Source organism: Trichoderma gamsii, assembly GCF_001481775.2.
Source record: "Trichoderma gamsii strain T6085 chromosome Unknown Scaffold_1.2, whole genome shotgun sequence".
Classification (NCBI taxonomy): Eukaryota; Fungi; Ascomycota; class Sordariomycetes; order Hypocreales; family Hypocreaceae; genus Trichoderma; species Trichoderma gamsii.
The window spans coordinates 335,093-347,902 of NW_020171338.1; the positions used below are offsets into that span (position 1 = coordinate 335,093).

General features: G+C 51.2%; 4 protein-coding genes across 4 annotated transcripts; 1 reads left to right on the forward strand and 3 right to left on the reverse strand.

Annotated features, from left to right (window-relative positions):
- Window positions 1-1,446: 1,446 nt before the first annotated feature.
- TGAM01_v200095 (hypothetical protein) lies at window positions 1,447-2,250 on the reverse strand (the record flags this gene model as incomplete). The annotated part of the gene is made up of 2 exons (XM_018804635.1): window positions 1,447-1,743; window positions 1,816-2,250. The coding sequence occupies 2 exons, from the start codon at window positions 2,248-2,250 to the stop codon at window positions 1,447-1,449; spliced, it is 732 nt and encodes a 243-aa protein (XP_018662175.1).
- A 3,285-nt stretch (window positions 2,251-5,535) lies between these two features.
- On the reverse strand, window positions 5,536-6,441 carry TGAM01_v200096 (hypothetical protein; the record flags this gene model as incomplete). The annotated part of the gene is made up of 1 exon (XM_018804634.1): window positions 5,536-6,441. One exon carries the CDS (start codon window positions 6,439-6,441, stop codon window positions 5,536-5,538), a length of 906 nt encoding a protein of 301 aa, XP_018662174.1.
- A 1,928-nt stretch (window positions 6,442-8,369) lies between these two features.
- Window positions 8,370-9,359, forward strand: TGAM01_v200097 (dihydrodipicolinate synthase; the record flags this gene model as incomplete). Its single annotated transcript, XM_018804633.1, has 1 exon — window positions 8,370-9,359. The coding sequence occupies one exon, from the start codon at window positions 8,370-8,372 to the stop codon at window positions 9,357-9,359; it is 990 nt and encodes a 329-aa protein (XP_018662173.1).
- A 926-nt stretch (window positions 9,360-10,285) lies between these two features.
- On the reverse strand, window positions 10,286-12,246 carry TGAM01_v200098 (dihydroxyacetone kinase 1; the record flags this gene model as incomplete). The annotated part of the gene is made up of 4 exons (XM_024548479.1): window positions 10,286-10,911; window positions 10,973-11,586; window positions 11,654-12,164; window positions 12,240-12,246. 4 exons carry the CDS (start codon window positions 12,244-12,246, stop codon window positions 10,286-10,288), a joined length of 1,758 nt encoding a protein of 585 aa, XP_024406694.1.
- Window positions 12,247-12,810: the final 564 nt, after the last annotated feature.

The window sequence follows — 12,810 nt, forward strand, 5'->3', positions numbered from 1 at the left end:
ATCCCCTAGGATTTCGCTGGTCTGGCCGATTGATTGATGGTAGGTCGCGTCCAAAGATGGCGTGGGGTGAGCTCTGGAATAGAACTGATCGTTACGCGTATAGCATAGAGAATAGAAAAGTAAAGAATGAAAAGAAGGGGAGAGCTGGAGAGCTGGAGAGGAGAAAGGTAGATAAGATAAAGAGTACGAGAGAAAAAGGAGAGGGAGGTATGCAAAGTTTCACGCCCGCCAAGGCCTCTCTCTCCTCGACTACTGCTAGCGACAGCTACTCCGTATCTTGGTATGGAGTCTCTTGTTCGCTAAGCTCATAAGGTTACATGTAACTACAGGCGCATCCCGCAGGCACCGGCCCAAGCCTAATTGCCCAAACAGGAACAGCGAGGCTTTTTCTCGGCGCTCTAATTTGATGATCCGCAAGCAGAAAGACAAAAATCCCGCTGGACCTGCAGCCGCCTAGCGTTGGCTTGTTCAGTGGGGTAGGGAAAAGGGAGATGCTGCTGTTTTCGAGGTTTCTTTCTTGCTTTCTTGCAACATGCGGTGTGGGAGTGGTATTGGGTGTTAGATGTCAACTTTGATATTCTATCTTGTACCTCGCAATGCCGAGAATATCTGGGTACCTAGGTACTGTAGTAATGGAGATACACGACACGGCAGTAACGTAGAATTGCGTCCGTCTGTGCATGGAGCATTCGACGTCTGTACGAGCACCTGCATTAGTTTAGGGGGGCAGTAAGCGAACACCGCTTCGTAACGAGAAGGGGGGAAAAGAACTGACCAGTTTGATGCACATAAATGCCCTGCCAAGTCCCAGCGTAACATGCGGGTTTTCTAACATGATACACAGAAGCATCTGCCAATCAATGCCTGCTCACCGCTTCGTGTCGTCTAACTGGTGATGTCACGTACAGCATGGCGGTGATATAAAGCCAGGTTCATCCCACTGTCACAACGCTTTCTATGGAATTTTCGCCGACCGCTATGTGATGATAACATACATAAAACTATTTAAGAAGTAAATCTTTTGGCTGCATTCAATAGTTACGTAGTGGTGGGTGTCAAGGGCAGTTAGGAAACCACAATCACCAATGGCCCATGCTTCCGTATGTTAGCAGTAGAGGCAAAAAGCTACACAATTCATAGGTAGATGACCAGGCTCACCATGCCTCTTTTTTCGCTCAACTACCGTAGATATTATGCACACTGGATCCTTTAGAATCACCGATTGGCAGATGGAAATATAGATTATAGCTCGATTATGTCCATTGGTATCAATTTCTAGCAATAACGCGACCCATACTATGCATCATTATTCCTCCGTGTCATATATCACATATCAATTCGAGCCTATCGTCAGGTATTAAGTCAGTCCCGCTGAATGCCCCTAGGAAGCTCCCTGTTACGGCGAATGCCATATCTCGACTTCAATCTTGAGTAGACGACCGAGCTCTATGGCGTCACCGTGCGAATGGGCATTCCGTCGTCGTGAAACTCAAAGGCTTTGCCTCTGCGTCTGCCTCCTTCAAGGCTGCCCTTGATATCAATCGCTCCGTCGAATCTAGTAAAAGGCGTAACATCTTCTTCTTCGTCCTCTTCTTCTTCATCATCCGATATAAAGTCATCGTCTTCGCTATCCTCAAAAACTTGGCTGTGCATGGATGCGGCAACACTATTGCCACTTGAATCTTCTGCGGTGATATACTCATCACGCCAGCGCACGCGATCCGCTCTAGGCGATGGATCATTCTTTTTGATAGTTTTCAGCGTTAGCTTTCAAGTTTGTTCTCTTTCAAAACGGATGATTGTAGATAAACTTACGCGACTTTGTGAAGAGTCTGCAGCAGGAAGATTCAAGAAGGACTGGCGTCTCTCACTGAATCGCACCACAGGCAGCTTTTTAAAGTATTTGGCTGCAAACTCTGCCTTTCTGGCCTTGTCCTTTGCTTCCCACTCCGCACGAGCCTTGGCCAGTGCAGCCGCTCTCTCGGCTTCAACTTTGGCACGCTCTTCGAAGAGCTTCTTAGCAATCGCGGTGCTCTTACAATCTTCAACAGGGCACTCGTAGGGCGTCATCTGGCGTCTGAGTCGCTGTCGGTTGTCTTCAGGGAACATTTCGCATTCAGAAGGATGCTGCGATGGCTGGCCTATGGCGCAACCCTTCTCCAGGAGAATCCTGTTATCGCGACAGCGATCCCAGGTGTAGTGTTCCCAGTAACCGCAGTATCTGCACTTGATAATGTATTGCAGACACATTTTATTTTCCTGTGAGTAAAAATAACAAATATGTTCAGTCGTAGTGGTTCTTTTTTCTGTTCTGATGTACGATGTCTGTGAATGAGGGAACAACGCTGTACAGCGAATAAGGGTGTGAAGGGGAGAAGAAGTTCTGGCAAGTGTTGCAAGAGAAGCTTGACATTCAACTCTTGGCAAATTTCAGAGCATCATGGCAGATCAAGCTGCCAGGTGAAGTCTTAGTGATCAGTTACTGGGTAAAATAGCACGTCTGGCAGTGCTTTGTGCTGGGAAAAATATCAGCCCAGGGGCTGTCATGGCCTGATGGAAGAGCTCCGGCGGCTACTAGCAGATGTCAACGCGCTGTAGATGGCAGTAGACAGACAATCGATAGTATAACTCACATTTTCTTCACTTTTGGGATTTGCAAGCCAAATTTTGGTCGATGTCAAGCGGCAGAAGCAGCTATTTGTATTGCATGCGTGGATGGGACGAAATTGCCTGCCTTGATGCACTTGGCAATCAATCACTATCAATAGACGCCAGATGAGGGTTCTTGGAGCCAAGGACATACAAGGATACAGAAGGAAAGGAAGTTTGGTTGATTTGTGCCTACGATTCAATGCAGTAGCAGCATTCTGGAGTCACAGCCTAGGAGTTATTGGCTTGTCTGGTGTATATGTTTTCCAAAGATCAAGCAATATTCATACTTTTCAACAATTACATAGTACACATTTCTCAAACTTTAAGTCGTATCTATAGAAACATACTAGTACAGTTATAAGGGGCTGCTTTATATACGAGTCGATGTTGGAAAAGTTAATACAAAGGGGCTTGCTTTTCTACTCTTACAGCTTCCATTGTTTTCAATGTTCAGCATTCATCCACATACTTCAAAAGCTTCAGTCATTGTTGAGCGCCCCGTAGTTCAATCCTATGTCTGGAACACTCTGGCTAGGTACAGAGCATAGGCATAGTTCCAATTTTAGCCCAATCTTGGTACGATCTTGGCATTGAATGGAGGATCACGCTAGAACGCGCTCCCTGTAGATGTATATGGGAACATCGGATCGGATGCAGCACAAAGACAAACATCGTGTACATCGACATTAGGGCAAAGAAGCCATTCAGCAGTGCATGTACGCAAGATGATGTCGATTCATTTGTAAGCAGTGTGGAGATGCGGTTCGTGCATGAAAAAGGTTGGCGCGATGGCTCTCGGCTGGTGCCGCAGCCAACGACTGGTGCTCCGCCGCATCGAGAGCATTAAACACAGAGAGATGCTAAACATGGAAAAGACTAGGCCGAGTTTCGAAGATGGGCGCAAGGTATTGTCGGATCGGGCTCCACTAGCTATCAAATAGCGGCGCCTATCGCAAGTCACTGGATGTCTTTTTATTTCAGTGTCCAGACTCCCTATTCCAGTCTCGAAACTCCAAACCAAGGCGTCCTGCGAGGAAAGAGATGCTTGATTCATCAGCTCTGGGATCTTTCTATAACAAGTAAGCTGAAGAGCGAAACTTGGAATACCTTGCCACGTTTGTTATCTATCCCCCTGCTTCTTTTCTCCTTTTTCCACTATCCAGTCGCCACAATGCCACAGCGATACGGCAAGTGCGGGAAGTAAGGGAAGTAAGGGAAGTAAGATTACAATTCTCATTTTTCCATGGATTGTGCGTTGAAATGGACATGATTGTGCACAGAGTTGGGTCCCAGCTTCATCTTCCGCGCCCAGCCACCTATCAGCTTGGCCTCTATTGATACCTGCTTGAGAGCGATAGTCCTATCACTGATAAGTATTTATAGCAGCTGTGGAGCTGGGAACCCGTATGTCAGCTCTGGCGAAAGGCCATCAGGCCAAGTTTACTCCTCGCAAGCGGCACAGGTAGAAACAGTCGAGCCTGGTTATGCCGACTGAAGCCTCGTCCCCGCATTGCTATGCAGAGGCATCCTTTTGCTCAGGCTCGGATGTACGGTGCTCCCTAGCTGGCTGATCGTCCGTTCATCCTTGCAAACCACACAGACATGGGCTTCGGTGCCTCGTGCGGTCGCTTTGCGTCAGCCAACGCTCGTAAATCTGACTGAGGGATGTGAGGGATGTGAGGGATGTGAGAATCTGCGTCTGATACAGGAAGCCGTAATTTGCCAGCAGTAAGCGTGGGCCGAGGCGGATGGGCGTAGCTGGACGTCTCTTGCCCATTCTGGCACCGAGGCCGTCCTGGAGCAGCCATCCAAGTCAAACGGCCGCTGTGGCGGCCTGGCCTTGATCAGGCTCTGGCAACAAGCATGGCCCGGCTAGCAGTGGCTGCTCGGTGGACGAGTGTGTGGTTGGGCTGAGCACAGGAGATCCGAATAGGAAATCAAACATGTAGGGCGCCACTCCCGCAATGAGACCCTGGTAGGCCTAGATGGAGGATTGAAGGAGACCGGGGAGTTTAGATATGGAACCAGGGCCTGCAGCCGTACGTCCACGCCGCAGGTCGAGGCTTGACTCGTCCCTTGTACTCTTTGTTTCCACACATCTGCTTTTCTTTTGTCATTTTCTGTTCCTTTTTCTCTTTCTTTCCTTCTTTGTTTACTTTTTTCTTCTTCTTTTGATTTCTCCTTTTGCGATTACATAGCAACAATCAGCAGCATATTGTTTTCTTGCTTCTTCGCTCTTTCTTGCAGCAGCACTCACAGCACTCACAGCACAGAGCATATGATGATACATGCATGCGGCCAGCCCGAAACCCTGGCAACCATGCTGCACGCACCTGCCTTCAATTATCAGACCAGATGAGCTCGCATTTCTCTTCTTTCTTTTGCCCAATGCCTCTAGAGACGCACTCTGCTTCGGCATCAATGTTTCCCTCTACGACCGCTCACAAGATGTATTGTTCGGCTCATTTTGGAAAAGGAAACAGCCGCGCAGGCTTGTGACTTATTTCAATGCAATACGGAATATAATGCGTCGTGCTAGCCAGGGCCTTTTCCGGGGTGCTACTTGGCTGCATATTGACGAACCAACCGATGGCCAAGATTCGAAGAGGGGATATCCAAGACGATGCACGGGGACGGGACAGTCCCCCTCCCATGAAACCAATGATTCTACCTATAAGGTAGGTAATATTCGTTCGGTTGCTCGTTCACTCATTACCATTCGTATATATGTGTACCTATGCCTATGCCTATGCCTATGCCTATTCCCATCCCTATCAAATACCAACACAACGCCAACATAGAAGCTGATATCGGCCGACATGGCCAATTATTAGGCCAAAAATCGCCATCTTTCCTCCTCATTACCTACCACTCCAGCCTCTCTCAGCTTTGAACGCCCATCTTCTCCCGCCAATCTCGTGCCGCTTGGGCAATCTGCAAGGCCGCAGCCTCGATCCGCCGTGCTCGCTCCGGGAGACTATGGTCTCGTCGCGTTCCAGAGGGTCTCTTGAGCTGGGCAATCAGCTCGAGCACAGCCATATGATCCACAACCTTGTCTGGGTCTCTCATGCTCTCGCTGCTTCGATCTCTGCTCCCTGACACCGGAGTCATCCTCCCAGACACGTTGCAGCCGTGCTCGACGCCGTCATAAAGACAGTTGCTACATGGCCCCGTCACGCCAGGCGCCTGGCCGATTCCCTCGGGGGCCACGACGCATTGAGGAGAGATGCCCTGGCCCGCTCGGCAGCGGCCACAGCGCCGGTTGCTGGTGCGTTGCTCAACCCCCCTCTCGTACATCATGATTGCCTCTGCCACTCGAACTTCGCCAAATGCAGGCTCTCCGCGCCATCGCCATCTCCCCCATCTGCGCACAGTAGGAAGTGGGCTCAGAGCCTCAATAAGATACGACCAGGGTCGTACGGATGGCGGCACTGACACGTCGTCAAAGACGCATAGGGCATGCATTTCTCTCATGGCTAGATCCTCCGTTTCGCTTGGGTGGTCGCTGGCGTGCCGCTCCAAGCCTCCAGGCCACCCTTGTATTGAGGGGCCCTGATCGGCATCGTTGTCGCTCTCTTCAGCGTCATATTCCATCTCTAGCTGGATCTGGTGCATGGAACGACCAGCTATGACGGCTGCAGGGTTTGGCATTGAACTGTCGAGGACAAGCGGCGGTAATTTCAATGCAGGGCCGCGGGCTTGGGCCTGGATATCAGGAGCCTCTATCGCCATTGTTGTCGTTGATGATATTGGCCCTTCGTCACCTGTGGCCGGGTCGTTGATGCTCATTTTTCACCACGTCTCGATAGAGGGACAAGCGAGATACACCGGCTCAGCAGGGCTCACGGCGCATGGCGCTCCCGTCACACATGTGGCAGGACGACGGCCCCAGACCCAAGAGAAGACAAACACCACAGATGCTGACGGGACAGAAAGGGAGCAGAGAGAGGCGCCTTTTGAGCATGGGGCATGGCCGTGTTTTTAACCTATTCAAGAAAAAGAGGACGGAGCACGGCAGTCATGTACAAGTACCATTTTGCCGCTCTATTGGTTTTGTTGGCTAGCTGTGCCCTGCACTCGCGCAGCTTTTACACGCGTGGGGGAGGGGGTATAGGTTTATTTTGGATCCAATTTGACTTTTGGGCTCTCAGAGGCCAACGAGCCATGGAGCAGCCTCCGATAGCACGGGATACGCCCCCCTTGCTCTTGCTGGCTGGACTGCCGACGAGGGATTAGGTAAGTCTAGAGTAACGAAAACAGACGTACCGACGCCGACGATACGGCTCCATCCGAGCAAGGACCACACCCGCCGCCGATTTCTCACAGCGACTATCAGGCGAACACAAGAGCCGGCAAAGCGCTGTTGGGGGCCGAGGGCCGAGCAGCCAGCTTCTGGCGATCTGGAGAGAAGGAGAGAAAATCAAAAAAGAGGGAGGGGGGGCCAAGGCAAGGGCAGCTCCATTCGCTGGAGGCAACCCAAGGAGACAAGAAAAAAAAAAGCCCTCGATTCCATTACCCCGTACTTTGCGACGTCTAGCCGACCATCTCCAGGATTTCGCAGTGGACCCTCGCTCGTCTTAGAAGGAGCAGCGCGAGCATTTAACGGGCGCCCTTGTGCATACGGCATGGCATGGCATGGCATGGCACGGCGGGAACGTCACATCCACCGCTTCTTCAGCACTCTGCCACAATACTACCCGTTTGTATGTACAAGAACCTACTATTCGCAACGATGCAGCGGCGTCAGGCCGGATCTGGGTTGGCATCGAGTCGCACAGCAGGCCTCCAGCTCAGGACGCCTAAATACGGAGGCCACGTCCAGCTGCTGCCGATTCGGAGTCGAGGCGTGATTCCCCCGCATCCAGTCCTCCTCATCGCCTACTAGATAGCTACCTACTAGTACTGGTACCTGCAATTGCTGTTTGCTCTCCCTGGACGATCACCACCTCCCAGCTTAGCCCACCTCCCCAAGCTTCCGTCCCCTCCCGCAACCCCAGTCTACTGTCAACCTAAGGGATCCGACCGATCGCATGGGATCCACGCCTCCCAGCTAAAGCCCCGTGGAGCAGCACACACCTGCGCAACTGGCCCAATGGCTGCTGCTGCGTGCGGTGGTCCCGTGGAAGACGGTGACTGTGTGGGGTAGGCAGCGAGGCCTTTCTACTGCAGCCATCGCGCGGAGAGGGCGTTTTTTATGTCTGCTTTTATGCACGTCGAAAACGAGCCTGATTACGGACGAGTACGTAGATACTTCGTTCCTCGTACTCTGGAGACGAAGACTCAGAGTCTGCTCCGTGGGGGGATGTGGTGGACCGTTATTCGCCAAGCTCCAAGGTCTGCCGTGGGGGGTTATGGTTAAATCTGAGCAGAGAAAGCAGCCACACTATTCAGCGAATTATATTGCGGAATCCCGGCCAGTGGTGTGCTGATGCTTGCTCCAGCTGTGCCTGGTAAGATGCTTGCCGAGTGATATATACCGAGCACTGCCCCCATTTTGCGACTGTGTTGGTGATGGAAGCCCCCCATCTAGCTTTGAAGATTTCTTGATATAAATGCGCTGATACTGCTACAAGAGCCAATGCCATTCAGACCCCGGAGCATCCCCGTCGCATATCGGATTCCTACCGCTTAAAATCCATATTAGCGTTTGTTGTTAATCCACTTTTAGTGTTGTTTTCTTTGAATTTCTTTTGCCAGTCGCCTTTCTCGTCGCGGCAATGACAGCCTCTACTGAACCCAATGGTTTCTCCAGCCATAATGGCTCAACTCATAATTCAATCTCACCGTTAACACCCGGCCTATACGTTCCTACCGTGGCATTCTTTACCTCCGAAGACAACATTGATGAAGCGACGACAGCGGCGCATACAAAGCGATTAGTTGAAGCCGGAGTTACGGGTATCGTGACTCACGGTTCCAATGGCGAGGCTGTCCACCTCGATCACGCCGAACGACAGCTTATAAATCGTATTACCCGATCAACCCTCGACGCTGCGGGCAAAAGTGACATGCCCCTCATTGTTGGATGTGGCAGCCAATCTACGCGAGAGACGATACAGCTATGCCGCGAGGCCGCAGAATCTGGGGGTACACACGCTCTCGTCCTCCCACCAGCCTATTACGGCAGCTTGCTGTCGACGGAGCTTATAATGAATCACTTCAGGGCGGTAGCCGAAGCTAGCCCAATCCCCTTGCTTATATACAACTTTCCTGGAGCATGCAGTGGATTGGACCTAAGCTCAGATACCATCTTGGCATTGGCGGAACATGCCAACATTGTCGGTGTCAAGCTGACGTGCGGCAACACGGGCAAGCTGGCTCGTGTTGTTGCTGGAACACGTGGTACAGGATTCAGGACCTTTGGCGGTAGCGCCGACTTTGCCATTCAGACCCTGGCTGTTGGCGGGCACGGTGTCATTGCCGGATTGGCCAATGTGGCTCCAAGGGCATGTGATGAGGTTATGCGATTATGGCGCCAAGGGAAGACTGAAGAGGCGACGCTGCTGCAAGGGACAGTTGCCCGCGGTGACTGGGCCGCCATCAAGGGCGGCTTTGTGTCTGTTAAGGCCGCGCTGAACAGATATTACAGCTATGGCGGCGGACCACGACCGCCCTGCGCGTTTCTGGAGGGCAAAGGCTTGGAGGCACAAATGGTGGAGTTTGCCGAGCTGATTGAGACTGAGAAGAAGCTCGGGACCCTGGCCTAGTCACCGACATCTCCACTAATATCTCAGGCAGACGGATAATAAAGATGGGGAACGACGTCCGAATGGACTTGTGGGGCGTGGGGGAAATCGAGTCTGACAAGAAGCCAAGCCAGCGAGGCGAGCATGACTGTGGAGGCTCTTTAGCGGGGACGGAACTCAGATCCATGTCTACCGGCCTGCGCTTTTCTCGACTATTGCCTGCTAGAACGTCGTCTTCTGGCCGCTAGTATGGTGGAGGAAGATACTGTACACAGTCTTGAGTTGACGGGCAAGGATATACGAAATACGAAGACAAATACCTATTTGTAGGAAGATGTAGATACAGATGTTTGCTTGGCTTGCAATCTTGACAGAAGGGGATACAAGGTAGATATAAAATGTACAGAATATTGATTTCAAGGTCAGACGCATACACATGAATCAAGACTGCGCCATCGTGTTACCCTGGATCTTGTTCAATTAAACATGAAAAATTCTCGTATAGGATACTCGCACTTTGCAAGCTGCTAAAAAGGCTAGATAGCTTATTTGATAGATCTTATCCCAAGACTCTATATATTCATATCGGAAAAGATGTTTGTGCGTATGCCATATGCCTACGTATGTGTAGGTACGTATCTATGAATTATACAGATGTGCTAGCCCAAATACGATTATGAAGGGAAAATGCTTGTAATGTTCTTCATGTGGGAATATGCAGTGATCTGGCGCAGAGAGAGCATACCTTGAGTTGAACAATTCGCCTAGATGCTTATATCATGCAGATGGCCAAGACGGTATTATTGGGCTTTTAGTCAATTAAAGTCAACTTAGTAGCGATACTCTTGTCTTTATTTAATCTTAAAATATACAACACAGGCGGCGACTAGATACATTTCCCGCAACGTAGTCCTCCCATCTCTCCATAAAATACAAACAATAGCCTCTCAATTCGGAATTTCCAAGAAACCCTCCAGCAGCTTGACGAGGCCATGTGCACCAGGGTCAGGACATTCGTTCCAACCCTCGGAATTGACATAAACAGACCGCCCCAGGCTAGCCTCCATGCCTTTTGTTGAGTCTGAACCTTTCCTCGCAGCTTCGACGGCTTTCTGAACATCCAGCGTCTCGGTCAGTGTATTGACGAACGGTACAAGAGCATCCACCACGGTACGATCACCCGGCTGAGCTGGTGTATATTTGGCCAGGCTCTTAAGTGCAGCTTGGAGGGCGGCTGCCCAGATCTTTGGAGTGACAGTAGCCTTTTGGCTGGAAGATTGATCTTGAAGACCCGAAGACAGAGCGTTGATGAAAATGGCATAAAGTGCGCCCGAAGTGCCGTCCATACTTGACTCGATGACTTGTGCAATGTTTCGGACGAAATGTACCGTGTCGAGCTCCCCTGACGTAGAGACGCTTTCCAGGTGTTTCAAAACAGCTTCGGCGCCCGTCTTGAGACAGAGTCCACAGTCGCCGTCGCCGACAATGGTATCAAATTTTGTGATTTGAGGTTCGGCGACAATGAGGCTGTTAAGAGCTGTCTTGAGCTTTGTGATGGTGAATGCGGCGTCCACTGTTCCAAGTCAGTCATGCTGCTTTGCCGTAGAAGTGGGAGCAAAAGTTTTCAGACTTACAATCGAGATTACTAGGAGTTGAGTCATCATGAGAAGGGGCTTCCTGCTTGATCTCTGACTTGGCAGTATCAATACCGTGAACCCAGTTTTCAGGGCGCACAGCTGGTGACCAGCCAGCTGCATCGGCAGGGGCATCAATCAGAGGCAGAATCGCATTATCTGTTACTTTTAGAATGGTAATGCTAAATCCCAAACCGTTCAGACTGGTCATGTATGTGCCGCTAAGCAGTCTTGACGGCTTGATTTTGTAAGAAGCATCAAGCTGGTCAATGACTTCGGTGGTGATGGCGCCGAGCTCGAGGGGGCTGATGCCACCAAGATTGTTGACCATGACAACCACCTCCTCCCCAGACTTGACATTGATATAAGCGCGATCGCTGTCTGACTGATCAAGGAGTTGCTTGAGCATGGTCTCAACGAGGCCTTTCAGGGTCGTCTTGACGCGACCAAAACCCTCTTCGTTGTGGATACCCATACCAATCTCAATTTCATCGCCAAGCTCATCGGCAGTGATTTCTCGACCCGGTACGTGGACGTGAGCTAGGGAGGCGCCAACTGTGGCCAGGTTGTCAGAGGCTAGACTGGCAATTCGAGCGACCTGTTCAAGAGACTGGCTGTTGCCCAGAAAAGGAGAGAGTTAGAAGGATATGATGAAAGCAGCATGGAATAGTCAAGTCTTACCCCTGAGCAGCAGCGGCGGATGCAATCTTCTGCACGAGAACAGTTCCGGCCAAACCTCTCCTACCGATTCGACCTCCACGCTTCCTGCCAACGCCAACATCATCTCCAACAACCAGGAGCTCGGTCTTGATGCCCTCGGCGCGGGCCTTTTCCACTGCCATGCCAAAGTGCAGCATGTCGCCGGTATAGTTCATAATGAGTACCAAAACACCCCGCTGCGGCTGCTCTGCGCCCACGCGGCGAATGGCGCGGAAGACTTGCTCAGCCGAAGGAGAGGCGAAGACTGAGCCAGCAACCGCCGCTGTGAGGAAGCCCTTGCCGACAAAGCCAGCAAATGACGGCTCGTGGCCAGAGCCTCCTCCGGAGATTAATGCAACGGTGGGCTGCGAAGCCGCATCGCGAAGGAAGACGGTTTTCTGTGCCGCATCAAAGGCGATGGAGGGGTTGGTGTAGGTGGCCGAGCGCAAAGCGGCATTGACGAGAGCGAGAGGCTCGTTGGCGAAATGCTTGGCTAAGATGGATGTCTGTTAGCTTGCTTTACTTGGAATCTCAAAACTCGGTAAGATATGAGAGGCATCATGCATACTCGACATGGCGAAATCAGAGCAAAAAACAGCCGTTTACTCGTTTCCAAAACACGAGGGTGATGGTAGAAGCAGTTTCTCGCAAGACCTCCATCGCTTCCCCGCGTGCCGAGGCCTCTGCCATATATATCTGTTCGAGAATTACCCCATTCTCTTAAGCGTCAAAGGAACATGGTCTGGATGGTTCCTTTTCCTTTTTTCCGTGTCGACGAGATCCGTCGCGAATGGGGGGCAGGCGGGAGAAGCTCCCACGCAGGACGAAGGGCTGAAATATGGCTTATACCATATAAATTGGCAGACCGCAACCCCGTGCTGTCGTCGTGACCCCCGTGTAAAAGAAGAGGATGAAGAGGCGAGAGGGAAGAGGGACACGCAGGGCAGCCTGTTGCCAGCTTTAACTAAGCAGCGAAGGATTGCGGAGTGACTGCTGGGCATTGGAGAGTTAGAGGCAGAGTGTTAATTAAGCCACTATCGCGAAGTGGGAGGTGGGAGGGAGCTATTGCTTGCTTAAGCGCTACGTACCGCCCAACAGAACCCCCAAAGTGACCCCCATCGTTATCCGTCGGAACAGGT